Source organism: Scyliorhinus torazame, chromosome 8 (genome assembly GCF_047496885.1).
Source record: "Scyliorhinus torazame isolate Kashiwa2021f chromosome 8, sScyTor2.1, whole genome shotgun sequence".
Taxonomy (NCBI): domain Eukaryota; kingdom Metazoa; phylum Chordata; class Chondrichthyes; order Carcharhiniformes; family Scyliorhinidae; genus Scyliorhinus; species Scyliorhinus torazame.
In genome coordinates, this window is record NC_092714.1 from 155178078 (window position 1) to 155195059 (window position 16982).

The 16982-nt window shown below is 43.2% G+C and overlaps 1 protein-coding gene across 1 annotated transcript in view; it reads left to right on the forward strand.

Moving 5' to 3' along the window:
• The window catches only part of LOC140428210 (BCLAF1 and THRAP3 family member 3-like), a 57554-nt gene extending 46344 nt beyond the window's left edge, over positions 1–11210 (forward strand). Inside the window, exons 10-12 of the mRNA XM_072514413.1 lie at positions 3814–3912; positions 5567–5725; positions 8782–11210. Of these exons, the coding sequence (XP_072370514.1) occupies positions 3814–3912; positions 5567–5725; positions 8782–8811 (288 nt within the window). The 3' untranslated portion in view covers positions 8812–11210. The remainder of the gene's footprint in view (positions 1–3813; positions 3913–5566; positions 5726–8781) is intronic.
• Positions 11211–16982: the final 5772 nt, after the last annotated feature.

Here is a 16982-nt window from a genome sequence, read left to right on the forward strand (position 1 = left end):
TTTGAATCATTCAAATAACCAGCTTGTAATCACATCCTCCTATTATTTTGAATTATGAAAATTTGAAAGGTGGTGGGACGTGTGGTGATAATTGGGAATTATTATTTTTTGTTTTTGTTGCCTAATATTTGCAATTTTGCAATTGAAGTGGCAGATGTGTTGAAGACAATACATTGTAAACAGATGCCACACCCTCAACTGCATCAGTTCATTTTAACATGTCACTTTTAGTCACTTTCTTTAAGAAACTGTCAAAGGGTTAAATCCACCTAGCACCTTGCGTATGCCCCGGCAGAAAAATCATATAATCAAGCTGATATCTGACGAGCATCTGTTTGGGGAGCTCTACTTATTTGTTTTGCGCACCTAGATTTCCATAGTCTTGAGCAAAGACTGACTGACTACAAAAACACTGCCACCTGCCTAGATATCTGGGGAGGTCGAAACGGGAAATAAACATTCCAATTCATTGTGAGCAATGCTATGAGATCCACAGTGTAATTTGACATGGGGACAATGTCTGCAAGAGCACTGAATGTTTATAGTAGAAAAAACTGTTAATGTTTGACAAAGATATGCAGAGGGACGGGTAGTATTGAGGAAGCAGGAGAGCTGAAGAAGGACCTGGCCAGGCTAGGAGAGTGGGCAAAGAAGTTGCAGATGGAATACAATGTGGAAAAATGTGAGGTTGTGTACTTTGGAAGGAGGAATGGAGGCATAGACTATTTTCTAAATGGGAAAAGGCTTAGGAAATCAGAAGCACAACAGGACTTTGGAGTCCTAGTTCAGTATTCTCATAAGAACTAGGAGTAGGCCATCTGGCCCCTCGAGCCTGCTCCGCCATTCAATTAGATCATGGCTGATCTTTTGTGTACTCAGCTCCACTGTCCGGCCCGAATACCATAACCCTTAATCCCTTTATTCTTCAAAAAACTATCTTTATCTTAAAAACATTTAATGAAGGAGCCTCTACTGCTTCACTGGGCAAGGAATTCCATAGATTCACAACCCTTTGGGTGAAGAAGTTCCTCCTAAACTCAGTCCTAAATCTACTTCCCCTTATTTTGAGGCGATGCCCCAGTTCTGCTTTCACCTGCCAGTGAAATCAACTACCCACATCTATCCTATCTATTCCCTTCATAATTTTATATGTTTCTATAAGATTCCCCACCCCCGCATCCTTCTAAATTCCAACAAGTACAGTCCCAGTCTCCTCAACCTCTCCTCGTAATCCAACCCCTTCAGTTCTGGGATTAACCTAGTGAATCTCTGCACACCCTCCAGCACCAATACATCCTTTCTCAGGTAAGGAGACCAAAACTGAACACACTACGCCAGGTGTGGCCTCACTAACACCTTATACAATTGCAGCATAACCTCCCTAGTCTTAAACTCCATCTCTCTAGCAATGAAGGACAAAACTCCATTTGCCTCCTTAATCACCTGTTGCACCTGTAAACCAACTTTTTGCGACTCGTGCACTAGCACACCCAGGTCTCTCTGCACAGCAGCCTGTTTTAATTTATCATTTAAATAATAATCCCTTTTGCTGTTTCCTACCAAAATGGATAACCTCACATTTGTCAACATTGTATTCCATCTGCCAGACCCTAGCCCATTCACTTAACCTACCCGGTAGCCTCTGCATTTTTTGCTTTATCACTCATCTTGGTGTCGTCTGCAAACTTGGACACCTTGCACTTGGTCCCCAACTACAAATCATCTATGTAAATTGTGAACTATTGTGGGCCCAACACTGATCCCTGAGGGACACCACTAGCTACTGATTGCCAACCAGAGAAACATCAATTAATCCCCACTCTTTGCTTTCTATTAATTAACCAATCCTCTATCCATGCTACTACTTTACCCTTAATGCCGCGCATCTTTATCTTATGCAGCAACCTTTTGTGTGGCACCTTGTCAAAAGCTTTCTGGAAATCCAGATATACCGCATCCATTGGCTACCCGTTATCTACCGCATTGGTAATGTCCTCAAAAAATTCCACTAAATTAGGCACAACCTGCCCTTTATGAACCCATGCTGCGTCTGCCCAATAGGACAATTTCCATCCAGATGCCTCGCTATTCCTTCCTTGATGGTAGATTCCAGCATCTTCCCTACTACTGAAGTTAAGCTAATTGTCCTATAATTACCCGCTTCTGCCTACCTCCTTTTTTAAACAGTGGTGTCACATTTGCTAATTTCCAATCCGCTGGGGCCACCCCAGAGTCTAGTGAATTTTGGTAAATTATCACTCATGCATTTGCAATTTCCCTAGCCATCTCTTTTAGCACTCTGGGATGCAATCCATCAGGTACAGGAGACTGGTCTACCTTTAGCCCCATTAGCTTGCCCATCACTATCTTCTTGGTGATAACAATCCTCTCAAGGTCCTCACCTGTCATAGCCTCATTTCCATCAGTCACTGGCGTGTTATTTGTGTCTTCCACTGTGATGACTGACCTAAAAACCCTGTTCAGTTCCTCAGCCATTTCCTCACCTCCCATTATTAAATCTCCCTTCTCATCCTCTAAAGGACCAATATTTACCTTAGCCACTCTTTTTTTTGTTTTATTTATCTCAAGGTTAACGTGCAGGCTCACTCGGTAGTTAGGAAACCAAATGTAATGTTAACATTCATGTCGAGAGGGCTAGAATACAAGAGTAGGGATGCACTTCTGAGGCTGTACAAGTCTGGTTAGACCCCACTCAGAATTTTTTGAGCAGTTTTGGGCCCCGTATCTAAGGAAGGATGCGCTGGCCTTCGAAAGGGTCCAGAGGAGGTTCACCAGAATTATCCCTGGAATGAAAAGCCTGTCATGCGGAGCGGTTAAGGACTCTGGGTCTACACTCATTGGAGTTTAGAAGGATGAGGGGGTATCTTTTTGAAACTTGCAGGATACTGAGAGGCCTGTATAGAGTGGTGTGGAGAGGATATTTCCACTAGTAGGAAAAACTAGAACCCAGGGCACAGCCTCCGACTGAAGAATCGATCGACCCTTTAAAACTGAGATGAGGAGGGATTTCTTCAGTCAGAGCGTGGTGAATTTGTAGAACACTTTGCTGCAGAAGGCTGTGGAGGCTAAGTCTAGTGAGTGTCTTTAAGACCGATAGTAGGGTCGTGATTAATAAGGGGATCAGGGGTTATGAGGGGAAGGCAGGAGAATGGGGATGAGAAAGCCATCCATGATTGGGCTGGTTTAACTCTGGGCGAGACAGCTGGTTTGTGATGCAGAACAAGCCAGCAGCGCAGGTTCAATTCCCGTACCAGCTTACCCGAACAGGCACCGGAATGTGGCGACTAGGGGCTTTTCACAGTAACTTCATACTTGTGACAATAAAAGGTTTTTATTATTATTGAATGGCTGAGCAGATACAATTAGCAGAATAGCCTAATTCTGCTCCTATGTCGTATGGCCACTTTGCACATGCAAAATTATTTTCAAACAAATGTTCATTCAGTAATTTAGTTTTGTGGTGTCCAAAATAAACAATGTCAGATTTGAAGACACTCGCTTCTCCCAGTCCAAGTGTATCACTGAAGTGCTGGACTGGCACGTCCCAGTGCATCTAAATTCCATATTTTCCCAATCTCAATTACATACCTTCAACTGGTACAACTGGAATGCTATCCTGTGTGCCTGCGACTTTAACATTTTTATAAGTAAGCTCAAATGTTTCCATTTTGCTGTAGAAATGATCTGTTTTGAGATTTTAAAAGGTTTTTGTGAGGAATTTGAAATAACATTCTGCTCGCCATGCATCTGGCTTCTGACAATTTAAACGACATTTTCAAACTGTTGCTCCAGGAAAAACTGCGCAGGGAGACTACTGCTAGAAAGGAGTTTGAATTGACAAGAAAAATTGGAGACAACTTGGAGCCTAGACATTTTCAAAGATCTCTTAAGGTAATTGTGCCTCAACATATTTGAAGTGCACTATTGAAAGTGTGCATCTAAGAAATAACATCTTAAATTGACATTTTACATATGAACCAAGACTGGCAGTTAGCTGACCAATGGATGGAGGTGAAATGAGATTGAAAATGCAACCTTTGCATAGCTCTACAGATTGTACAAGTAAATACATTGCTGTAGTAGATGTGTAAGATGGCAGACCCTCAACTGCATCATCATTTTATCCACATTTAGTCACTTTCTTTAAGAAACTATCAAAGTGTTGCATCCACCTAGCATCTTGCGTGTGCACAAAATTTAGCTGAGCTCAAACCATAACAATGTCAGGGTATCTGACAAAGAAAAGCACTTGAGCATTAACTGCAATATAGTCAAAGAAGCAAATGTTGAATGATTTTTTAAAAATATATTGAGTACCCAATTAAGGGGCAATTTAGTATGGCCAATCAATCCAACCTGCACATCTTTGGGTTGTGGGGGTGAGTGCGCAAACTCCACACAGACTGTGACCAGCGGCCGGGATCGAACCTATGTCCTCAGCGCTGTAGGCAGCACTGCTAACCACTGCACCACCATGTCGCCCCTTGAATTTTAATATTTTTGATAAATACTTTATCTAAATTTTTTTTTTAACCTTGTTTAATGGGTAACCCTATGAAGCAGTTTGGTAGGAAACAGTCTAGACTTGCTGTTGAGATTAATGCTTTATGGGGTGGCTGTTGTATAAGTTTCTAATCGGTACGGATCCCTGGACCGCAGACCTAGCCTTTCCCTCCTTAGCAACTTAGCAAGTCCCTGCAGCTTTGTAGCTTTCTGTAACTTCATCCTTCCCTTAATGCATAAAGTGTGGAGACTAAATCTTGATCCATTTCAATATTTAATTCAATATTGATGGAAGATCTTGCACTTATCCAAAATACTTTTTGGGACTATTGAAGAAGTGTTTTCTCTGATCACTCTTTCCTTAGATTAAATAAATCAAGTTGGCCATTGAGAGAACAAAACATAAGATTTTTTGGAAAGAATGGGTTTGCAAGGTTAAACAAACTTTCAAATTGTGCTTTTTTGTTCTTTTTACAATTGAGTAGTTGTGTTTCTATGTTTTACTGTGTATATGACTCTAAGCTGATTATATTCAGCCTGTTGGGAAATACCAAAGGCCTTTTGAGACCCAACCTAAATAAATTAAACTAGCCACCGGTTTTTAAAATCTCCTGTCAGTGTCAGGTGGGCAGCACGGTAGCACAGTGGGTAACACTGTTGCTTCACAGCTCCAGGGTCCCAGGTTCGATTCCCGGCTTGGGTCACTGTCTGTGTGGAGTCTGCTCATTCTCCCTGTGTCTGCATGGGTTTCCTCCGGGTGCTCCGGTTTCCTCCTACAAGTTCCGAAAGACATGCTGGTTGGGTAATTTGGACATTCTGAATTCTCCCTCTGTACCTGAACAGGCACTGGAACGTGGCGACGAGGGGCTTTTCACAGTAATTTCATTGTAGTGTTAATGTAAGTCTACTTGTGACAATAAAGATTATTATTGTATTATTAAATTCCCACAATTTCTGCTTTTATCCTGCATTGGCATTGAAATATTTTTATAGCTAAGCCAACTTTGCAACTTTTTTTTTTTTTTTTTTTTTTTTTTTGCAGCCTTTTGTGAAAGATTATACATCTTCTGGGCGAAAGCGAGATTTGACATTTGAAACAAAGTACCGGCGTATATACGGCGTTGGTTTCGGACGTACTAATCACCGGATATTCACAAAACACTACAGGCAAGAGATAGTAAGGAAAAGGAGAGCTGAAAGGGTAAGGATTTGTACATTTGGAAACCAATTTTGATATGACAAGTGGACCTGAATTTCCATGATGTTGATTTAATGTGTGCTGCATCTCCTTCCATCTTTCCATTATTGTTTTATAATTCTTCTTGCTTTCCCTCTCCTCTTCGTCCTACTATAAATGATTCCCCAGACAAAACATTGGACAACTCCTCCATCCCCAGTTGTTTTGGTATAATTCTTAAAAAGAATTGGGATTTTTTGAGCATCTAAATTGATCTGTTTTTTTGAGTTTCAAACCCATGTTCTTTGACGTCTTATAGGGGAGGAGGAGGGAGGGAGCTAAAATGTAGCACAAAGCAGTTACTATAAATTATATTTTGCTGAAATATGATGACATATGATCCCAGTATGTTGAAACAGAATTTGTGAGGCTAATGTCTGCCCTTCTACTTTAATGCTGCAACAACTTTGTCTTACCGTATCTGGTTCATTTGTCATATAAGAACTCTCACTGACTTTACATCTCTCCACTAGAATCCCATCAGTACATAAGGAGGCCATTCGGCCCATCGAGTCTACACTGACCCACTGAACGAGCACCCTAACTAGGCAAACCCCCACCCTATCCCTGTAACCCCATAACCTCACTTAAACTTTAGACAGTAGGGACACTTTAGCATGGCCAATCCACCTAACCAGCACATCTTTAGACTGTGGGAGGAAACCAGAGCACCCGGAGGAAACCCATGCAGTCATGGGGAGAAGGTACAAACTCCACACTCAGTCATTCGACGCCGGAATTCCCCCCATGTGCTGTGAAGTAGCAGTGCTAACCGCTATACCACCGTGCTGCCCCAAACTACTGGCCTGTTAAATTTGTTGCTGTCCTCCGCTGCTTTCATTTCCAAGTGCTTCTTGTGATCATCTCTGAGATATCACTGAAGCTTAATGGTGAAAGTAAAATACAGCCAGCCCTTCTAAACAGTGGTTGTGTCAGAAGACAACAATTTGAACAATATAACACTGGAGTTTCGGGTTACACTTCTGCCACTGATGACGGTGAGAATGTTTTACGGCGATCAGTTCAGAGTATATCACACAGCGGCATGGCAGCACGGTGTTAGCACTGTTGCTTCACATCGCCAGGGACCTGACTTTGATTCCTGGCTATGGTCACTGTCTGTGCAGGGTATTGATGCCCATCGTACGCAAGTGATGTTGAGACTAACGTTAATCTTTTCCCTGCCTTAAATATGTGAACTTTTGGTGGGGAAATTAATTTATAATTTTGAATGGAGTTTTGAACGAAGTGACTTCCAAGATTGTGTAACTTCAGATGACTGGTTTATGTGGTCCGTTTTTGAGAAAAGTATTATTCTTGTGAGTTACAAATTCGCGTTAATATTTCTTCACTGGTGCCATTCACATGAAGCCGTGGGAGTAACAGTGCAAGTTCCAAACGTAGCTTGGATTTGAATTCTGTAGCAATGTTAGCGGTAAAGAGCAAGAGGGTAGCCAGAAAAAGGGTTGGTCCATTCAAGGATAATGGAGGGAATCTCTGTATGGAACCAGAGGAAATGTGGAGAGATACTAAATGAATACTTTGCCTCAGTATTCATCAAAGAGAAGAACTTGGTGGATGAGGAGTATCGGGTAGAGTGTGTAGATATTCTGAGTAGGGAAATTATTGGAAAAGATTCTTAAGAGATAGAATTTACTCACATTTGGAAGCAAATGGACTTATTAGTGATGAACAGTATGGTTTTGTGAAGAGGAGGTCGTGCCTCACTAATTTGACTGAGTTTTTCGAGGAAGTGATAAAGGTGATAGATTAGGGACAGTAGATGTTGTGTACATGGACTTCAGTAAAGCCTTTGACAAGGTACCTCATGGTAGACTGGTACAAAAGGTGAAGTCACATGGGATCAAAGGAGAGCTGGCAAGTTGGATACAGAACTGGCTAGGTCATAGAAGACATAGGGTAGCAGTAGAATGGTGCTTTTCTGAATGGATGGCAGTGACTAGCAGCACTCCACAGGGATCAGTTCTGGGACCTTTGTTATTTGTAGTGTATATAAATTATTTGGAAGAAAATGTAGCTATACATAATAAATGTATTATTTTTATTCTCAAGAATAATACCAAAAATTGGTGGAGTTGCAGATAGTGAAGAGGATTGTCAGAGGATACAGCAGGATAAGGATATAAACTGGTTGGAGTCTTGGACCGAGAAATGGCGGATGGAGTTGAATCCGGACAAGTGTGAGCTATTAATGGTAGAATCCTTGTGAATACTGACCGGCAGAGAGATCTGGATGTGCATGTTCACCGATCACTCAAAATGGCAACGCATATGGATAAGGTGGTCAAGAAGGCATACGGCATGCTGGCCTTCATCGGTCGGGGCATTGAATATAAATGTTGGCAAGTCATGCTGCAGCTGTACAGGACCTCAGGCCTCATTTGGAATATTGTGTGCACTTCTGGTCGCCACACTACCAGAAGGATGTGGATGCTTCGAAGAGGGTACAGAAGTAGTTTACTGGGATGTTGTCTGGTATGGAGGGCATTAACTATGAGGAGAGGTTACATAGACTCGGTCTGTTCTCACTGGAACGATGGAGGTTGAGAGGCAACCTGATAGAGGTCTACAAGATTGAGTGGCATTGACAGAGTGGATAGTTAGATGTTCTTTCCTAGGGTCGGAGAGTCAAGTACCAGGGGACATAGGTTTAGAGTGCGTGGGGAGGAGTTTAGAACAGATGTGCGAGGCAATTTTCTTTTTTTTTTTTTTTTTTTTTTTTTTTTTTTTTTTTTTTTTTATACGCAGCGGGCGCTGCCTGGGGAGGTGGTGGGAGTAGCATTTAAGGGGATCTAGACAAACCTATAATTAGGGTGGGAATGGAAGGATACGGACTCCGTAAGTGCATACGGTTTTAGTTTGGGCAGGTGCCGTGGTCGGCGCAGGCCTGGAGGGCCGAAGGTTCCTGTGCTGTATTCTTTCATAAACTCCTTGCTCTTTCGCTCCTGACATAGTGTTCCGATTGTAACTCTTTCCCATTGATTTTCTTTCTTGATTAGGAAGTACCCAGCAGTACCACAGACAAGTAGATGCTGCATCTATCGGAATGTGGAAGAATTCGGACCCACATATATATATTTCTGATGTAAATCTCCAGAGGACTATACACATTTCAGTTGAAATAAATCCATACGTCCTTTGCAGACTGCTTTTGAATGCTATTGTTTGTTCACCTTGTTCTATAGTTAGTGGCGAATAAAATATTTTTTTTAAGGTACCCTGGATAACCTGGGTGTTGATTAAAATACTCCACTGTCCTCCAATTAATCTTAAACGTATCTTACTCTTCACCCCTTCTCTCCAGTCAGACAAGGTAATCATGAATAATTCATTCATGAGAACTGAACTGCACAATGTTAAAAACAGGCATGAGATTAAAAACCGTTCCATTTAAGCGTTACCAAAACGAGGATGCACAGAGGTGAAAAACTTGCACAGTGTTTTCCAAAATTAGAGGTGTTGATCAGTGATTGATGATTAGTGATTAAAAGTAGAGGGGATGTTTAAAAATTAAATTTGTGGATTTTTCTCTGATTTTTGCCCTTGGCTATAGGAGACTGAGGAGGTGAAGTTGCTTTGTATACTCATAAAGAGAAGTACAAATATTCCCAGTTATTCATATTGTGGACTTTATGGCTGAGTTTATTTTCCTTGTTATGGGGCAATTGCACCCTAGACTACTGTTGTGCTTTTGGTTTGAACATGCAATTGTGCATGTGCGAATAAACGGTATGTTAATGTTTTGGTGTGAGATGGAGTTGTTTGGGAGTTTATAGCTCTTTTCTGTTTTATTGCAGTGGGTATTGTTATCCACTGGCACTTGGTGTGTAGAGTTAACAGCAGAGATGATTTAAATCGAGAAGTGTGGTAAAACTGGAATGGGGCAGAAAGGGATAGAAACAGAGACAAAACTAGCAATAAAGCAAAAACAAACTGACACAGCAAATAGTGTAAAGGGTAAGCCATTAAAAATCTAAAAAGCAGCAAGGAATAAGGTGAGATAAGAATGGCCGATTATTTACTTGTTTTCTTAATGTGCGTGAGTCTCTGTCCCTTTGATTTCACTAATGTAATTTAATTGAGTGTCTCCCATGCTCCTATCTATGTCAAGCCTAAGATAAGTTGTTGCACTTCCAGACTGAGAGTACATGTGGAAATATTTCCATTCCTCAACTGCTCCACTCTCCTGTTCAGAAAGCTCAGATACATCTGGTCACAGCAGAGGTTGTGCCCATTGATTTTTATTTTCCCCCAGAAAGCAAACCTTGGAACCAGGGCTAGAAGGAAGTGTTTGTTCATATTAAAATGAAGTGCATGGAGGCTTTCCCCTTCAAACTAAAATGTCAATGCTTGTAAATGACTAATTAAAAACAATGTTCTTTTTAATACATTATTCCTAAAAGCATAGAATAAATTCCATTCTGAATCTAGTCGAATTGTAATTTTTACACAATTTGAAATTTCTGAATTCCGTATCTGTCATGTGGATGAAGCACAATTATATTTATGTACTTCATGTTTTGAACTGTAGTTGAACCTCTGATTAATCCACATATTTTACGACTTCATTTGGGTCGGTTGGGATTACCTATAAATGTCGAATGTTGTCCGTTGACAATTATAATAATTTGTATGTTTACTGGAACAACCCATGCTACCTTTCCAGTGATATTTTCAGTACTCCACCCATAGTTGTACTTTTAAAACCATGGGTAGGTGACGTGGTACTAATACTCTTAAAACCATGGATAGGTGATGTGGTGCGAACGTCAGGTCTGTTTATTGGGTGTCACTGAGACATTTCAGAACCTTGACCTCTAAAGTTCCACAAAATCATTTCTATCTTGTTTGGGACAGATTAACTTTAAAATAGTTGTTGAATTAGTTTGTCCAAGGACTTGAATATTGAGATATGTAGGTAATGAATTGAAACAGTTATTTACCTATAGTTCCTTCACATCTGTGAATTGTACAAATGTATTAGTGACTGTTCTGCAATGACTTTTTTGATCCCAGTGATATATCAAGCATGTGATCCTTTCCATATGATGTCTAATTGCCCAATAAACATCTCCACAAAACTGAAAATGAAGAATCATTCCATGAATTCTTTCTTTGTAGATTGTTTTGGTAGCATTACTGTTGCTTTTCTGTGCAGTAATATGACTACATGACAACATTTGTTAATAGCTTTCTAATGGATGACCATACACAGGCATGCATCATTTTAAACTGTTAAAGCATCCAAAGCTATGGAACTCAGCAGGTGGCAGGAGCTGGTTGAAGTTCATGTTAAAAATTTTATGAAACCATGTACTTGCACTGCTGTAGCCACACACTTATTTTCTGTTTTTAACAAAAGCATACCTCGAGCTGCTGTTCATTAAGCCACTTGTTTATTACATTAAACTTTCACCTGTTGCTTTAAGCCTTGTGTACTTGTGTTATGTACTTTGACTACGAATAATTTTAGTCCAGTGAAGCTTTGCAACATTTAAATGAGACATCTTACAACCAGTAACAAACAGGTTTAAGGATCAACGCCAAATGTGAATTTAAAAAATATACAATTTAACCTTGCTTCATCTGCACCCGTTGGAATTCTCCACTTCTCTTTATTACATCTTTTATTGTACCTCTTGGCCTAGATTCTCTGTTGGCGGGATCCTCCGCTTTGCCAGCATGCACTCACAGCCGTGGATTTCCCAAAAGTGTGTGGGTGACAACAATGGTAAATCCCATTGGCTGGCTGGTGAGATGGAGGATCCTGTTGCCGTTGGGGATGCGCACACCAAACAGTGGGTGTGGCAGGATGGAGAATCCTGCCCCTATACTTTCTCCAAAAGCTTGACTCCAAACATGTTTGGCCTTCCACACATATTTCTCTCCAATTCTACCCCAGTGGTCTTCCCTCTACTAATTGAAGCCCCATGAAACACCTTTTGCAGGACGAGTGCCACTTAATACAGTTCCTCGAGTTAAATTAGCTGATCCTTGCTCCTTTCAATCGGTGTGAAATGATCAGAATCTTTTTGGAGTCAAACAGCGTTAAAGATAATTGAACCAGTGTGGGAAAGTGAGAACGAGACAGGATTGACCTGCAAATACTCAATGCTGGGGGAGCATGCTGAGAATTTGGGTCAGCAGGAATGTGGAGAATTACAGCATGGAACAGTTGGTTAACCACGGTGAGAGAATGGGGTGGAAGGGTTGTGAATGGGAATGCAATGAGGTTATTGCAAAAAGAGGAAAATAAAGTAGGATGATCGTAGTCTCCAAATGACAGCTGCAGCAGTTGGCGGTTATGGAATGGGCTGAAATAGTAATCTTAACAATTGGATTCGAAGCAGACTGCAAAAGGAGAGATTAATGCAGTGGGAATGAATGGTGGTGAGCACCCATAGCTCTCAAAGAAATCTATTCCTGCGCACACAATAACCAGCAGACTTTGTGTTTCTTATTTTTGTTAAGGATGGTTGGTGGTCCCTAACTTCCATTAATTTTCTGGCTTCCCCAGTGCCTTCCCCCCTGTTGTCCAGCGGGTGGATCTGGATCCATTCCTATATATCCAGTTGAATGCAGTAAACTCCCTGCAGTAACTTCTCTTTATGCCCCTGCCCTGTTCCCTCTACTGACTTGCATTCATATGTTCCTGGCTGTCCGTCAGCAGTAGCATCTGCAAACATTTCAAATGCCACATGTACATTGAGGACACCGCTCTATCTCACTACCACTTTGCTATAGCCCTCTCTGCCTCTGATTAGCCAATGCTTGTTTGACAATCCAGTATTAGACACATTATCCTCCAGTTAAACAAAGGGAAGACCAAAGCCATTGTCTTTGATCCTGGATGCATGATTCATTTCCTGGCCAATATGCCTCTAATATAAAAACACATAATACTGGATGGATCTGCGGAGCTGGGTCAGAGGGGTTGATTCCCAGTGGGTCAGGATGGAGGAGAGTTTGTGCAGGGGGTCAGGATTGAAAGCACTAGCAAAAGCACCGGATAGTCCTGGGGAAATACTCAAGGAGTCCGGTAATAATAGCTTCATTGAGAATGTGGAGGCAGTTTTGCCAACACTTTGGGTTGGGGGCAGGGTCAAGGGAAATGCTGATTCGGGGGAACCACCGATTTGAGCCAGGGAGTTTGGATGGAAATTTTCGGAAATGGGAGGAGGAGGGGATTAAGGCACTAGAAGATTTGTTTCTTAGGGTAGGTTTGCAGGTCTGAAGGAGCTGGAAGCAAAGTATGGGCTGGAGCAGGGGGAAATGTTTAGATACAGGTTCAAGATTTTGCCAGAAAAAAGATGGAGCTTCCCGGTGGAGCCGGCCTCCACATTGCTGGAGGAGGTGCTGACGACAGGGAGACTGGAGAAGGGGGAGTGTCCGGTTTACGGAGCTATTTTGGAAGAGGACAGGGTGCCACTGGAAGGGATCAAAGCAAAGTGTGAGGAAGAGTTGAGAGAGGATATGGAGGGAGGGGTTCTGGTGTGAGGTGCTCCGGAGAGCGAATACCTCCACCTCGTGAGCGAGGTTGGGACTGTGTAGTCATGTAAAATGGTTGACTCCCGATTAGAATGGCCAAACCCCGATTTAAAATGGCGAACAGAAGAGGCTGATGGGAAAATCAGCCAACAGGACTCAAACGGACAGCTGCAGGTAAAACGGTGTATTCGCCTCTGGGGAAGCCAGACCGAATCGATACCTGCAGCCATCAACATAACAACACCCCAGCTATCTGCATTTTAATCAGCAATCCCCGGGAACAATTGATACAAAATAGACACAAAGCCAACCCAGACCTTTCGGCGCCAGCAGGAGCTGACACAAAGAGAGGTAAACGACCACCCCTCGATCAAGGAATCGCTCCAGCATTCGAGAATATCGAACCAAGTGATTGGGACCAAGTCCAATCACTTGGAACCAGGTACAAGGTCTGCCCCGAGAGGTGGGAAGCCCCTGGGGACTATAAGAATAGGGGCCAAGTTCAAATCGACCCCCCTTCTCCCTTCTGCAAGAGAATGTAAGTTTTACTCCAACGATCGATACCAAATAGACACTCCTGACTATCGACCTGTACCAGCTTTTGAATCCCGCAGGCTCAGAACCCATTCGAAAGGCCATTTGTTTCCCTGACCTGGTGGGCCATTTCCAAAGTTAAGTATTGGCCTGTTGTAGGAAGTAGCTTAGAAGTAGAATTAATGTATAAGTATTAATTGCTGTATATAATAAATGAGCGTTGATTTAACTCTTACTAAACGGTGTGTTGGATTATTAATCATTACTCGACTTGAACCGCGTGGCGGTATCAGAAAGATACCTGGCGACTCGAGCAAAGGTGACAGAATTAGAGCAAATGAACTAAGGCTAAAACGAGCAACATTTTGGCGACATCCTGACGGGACCCGATCTAGAAGTGGAAAACCATTCCGGGAGAACCCAAGAAATTTGAATTAGAAACCCAATTGGAAACAAAACTACAAGTGTTCAAGCAGTTCTGATTAATAGTCATAATTTGGAAGTGTGTGTAATGCATGCGTAACTAACAGGGCTATAAGGTAAAACTGATAGATTTTTGTTGCGTCAAAACTGTCGGAAGTCTGTATTTTCGGAAAGTAGCGAAAGCCGTACCCGCATATACAACACCGCCTTAGCCCCCTGTTCCAAATTTAGAAGAAGCAGTCGGATAGGAAAGATGGCCATGCAGGCAATGCAACGCCTCATGTACCCTGAGGAATTTGCGGTCGCAGCGACCAGCAGCAGTAGAGTGGGACAGTGTCCCATTTGGGAGGAGGAAATCCGGAAATATCTCGAGGGCAAAGGATGGCCCCTGTGGAATGATTTCTGCGATAATGAGGAATCGGGTCCCGGAAGTATAGGGCGTACTTGGTGGGAGAACCTGAGCGAGATACACAAAAAGAGCTTGGGAAAGGCTCGCGAGCCGATGGCAATCGTGTCTTGTTTGGCACAATTGCGAGGCACAGAGGAGATCGTCAAGACGCTCTGCAAAGAAGTTGAGGGCATTCATCGGACGAGTAAAGTCGATGTGAGCGAAGTTGAGAAAGAGAATTTAGAATTAAGGAGGAAATTGGCAGCAAAGGATGAAGAGGTGGCTGACGCCAAACGGGGTCACCAGTCTTGTCTGGTGCATTTAAGCAGTTTCCAATCACGGTATGAAAAGGCCCATCAGGACACACAACGTGCAGTCCTGGTGAGAAAAGAGACAGAAAAGCAGGTAGAGACGCTACAGAAACAGTGCAGTGATCTCGAGGCAGCACTAAGAGCACTCCACGCTGCCACCACAGAACAAAGACAGAGCACCATAGATCATGCAAAGTGCCGGAAGCAGATTGCAGAGCTGCAATCGCTGCTTTCTGTTCAGAAAGGATTTCAGGAAACCTTTGGGGAAAAGTTAGACCAGGAAGACGGCCCTGATTGGGAAGAGTTACACGAAACAGCGCAGAGATATGTTCAGGGAAAGCCCCAAAAGAGAAAAGCACCCCAACCCCCCACACAGCAGTTAGTTCAGGCTCCAATGAACCCTGTAACCGCACAGCCACATCGGACGATGCGGAATTTCTATATTCCACCCCCTTAGCAGTGACCCAATTACGGGGCGCGTGCGAGAAGATCACACCGTTCCTCCCCGCCTCAGATCCCCACCATTTATTTGCCACAGTTAGACATCAGGCGAACATGTATGGCCTGGATGAGAGAGAGCATGTAAAGCTCATGGTTTTAAGTTTAGATCCGTCGGTAGCAGCAGCCCTTCCCGACCCACAGAATGTAGGAGGAGGCACCCTTGCAGAAATGCATACCGCGATCCTGGATGCGATTGGGTATAACCGGGGTGACCCCGTAGATGGCCTCAATAAATGTAGGCAGAAGAAATCTGAGCACCCCACAGCGTTCGCTGGACGCCTGTGGATTCACTTCGCAGCAGTCTTTGGAGACGTATACCGTGCCCATTTGTCCCCAGACAACATGGCCAAATGGACCTGCACCCTTATCTCCCATGCCACAGATGCAGGACAGAAAGTCTGTACTAGTTATGATCCCTCAGAGGATCATAACGAGAAGTGGGTAGTTACAAGATTGTCCCGTGTTTGGGAGCAATCTGTTCAGAGTAAACCCACAGTTAAAAACACCGAAGAAAAGCAGGCCGCCGCAGACATGCAGGCAGTAAAAGCAACACCTCACAACCCCGCCTGGGTAAATGAGGGAAAGAACTGCCCCCCACCCAAGTCACTAGAGTGTTACAACTGCGGACAGTTGGGACATTTCGCAAAAGAGTGCAATGGCCCTAAAAAGCCACAGAGAACCCAACAGACAGGCACTCTGAGTAAGAAAAAGACAGAGCCCATCCATAGCGTTAGCACCCGTTCAGATCAGACGGACTTGACCGGAACGGACTGACGGTGTACAGGCTCCCCCAGTTGGGTCTGCGACACCCTTTGGGATAGGTCAGGACGACCCGTAGTTGAAACGAAAATTCGGGGGCAGCCTATTGAATTTCTCTGGGACACAGGAGGGTCCCGCGCCACCATAAATTCCTCCACCCTATTTCAAAAAGACACGTGGCCCACTACAGCCACTATCACCCTCAGCAGCTTTACAGGCCACTCACAGCAGGGATACATCACAGCCCCTGTACCCATTCAAATCGGAACCATCACCACAAAACACCCCGTGGTTTTAGTTGACCTGCCCCACACAGCAGAACACATTCTGGGAATTGACTTCATGAATTCCCACCACCTTTCATTTGATCCAATCAACCAGTGTGGCTGGAAGATGGCAAAATCCGCTAGAGCCCCCGCAACGCTCAACATAGGCGAATATATGAACAAAATTAGCGCTGTAGGCAAATTTTGATTCAACCCGACCACGCTTAGTACGGACAAGCAGGTTAGGGCAGTCCTGCAAAAGAACAGGGCAGCATTCGCGGCCCACAAGCATGACTGTGGACGGATGACTGGCTCCGTACAAGTAACAGAACCTGACCCTAGACCCCAAAAACAATACGGATTTCCCCTAGAGGCAGAGGGAGACATTCTAAAAGTAATAGAAAGCTTATTAGAGCAGGGCGTACTTAGATCAGTAACCTCCACTAATAATGCCCCGATTTGGCCAGTGAGAAAGCCCGATGGATCATGGCGACTGACCATTGATTATCGGGAACTCAACAAAGTCACCC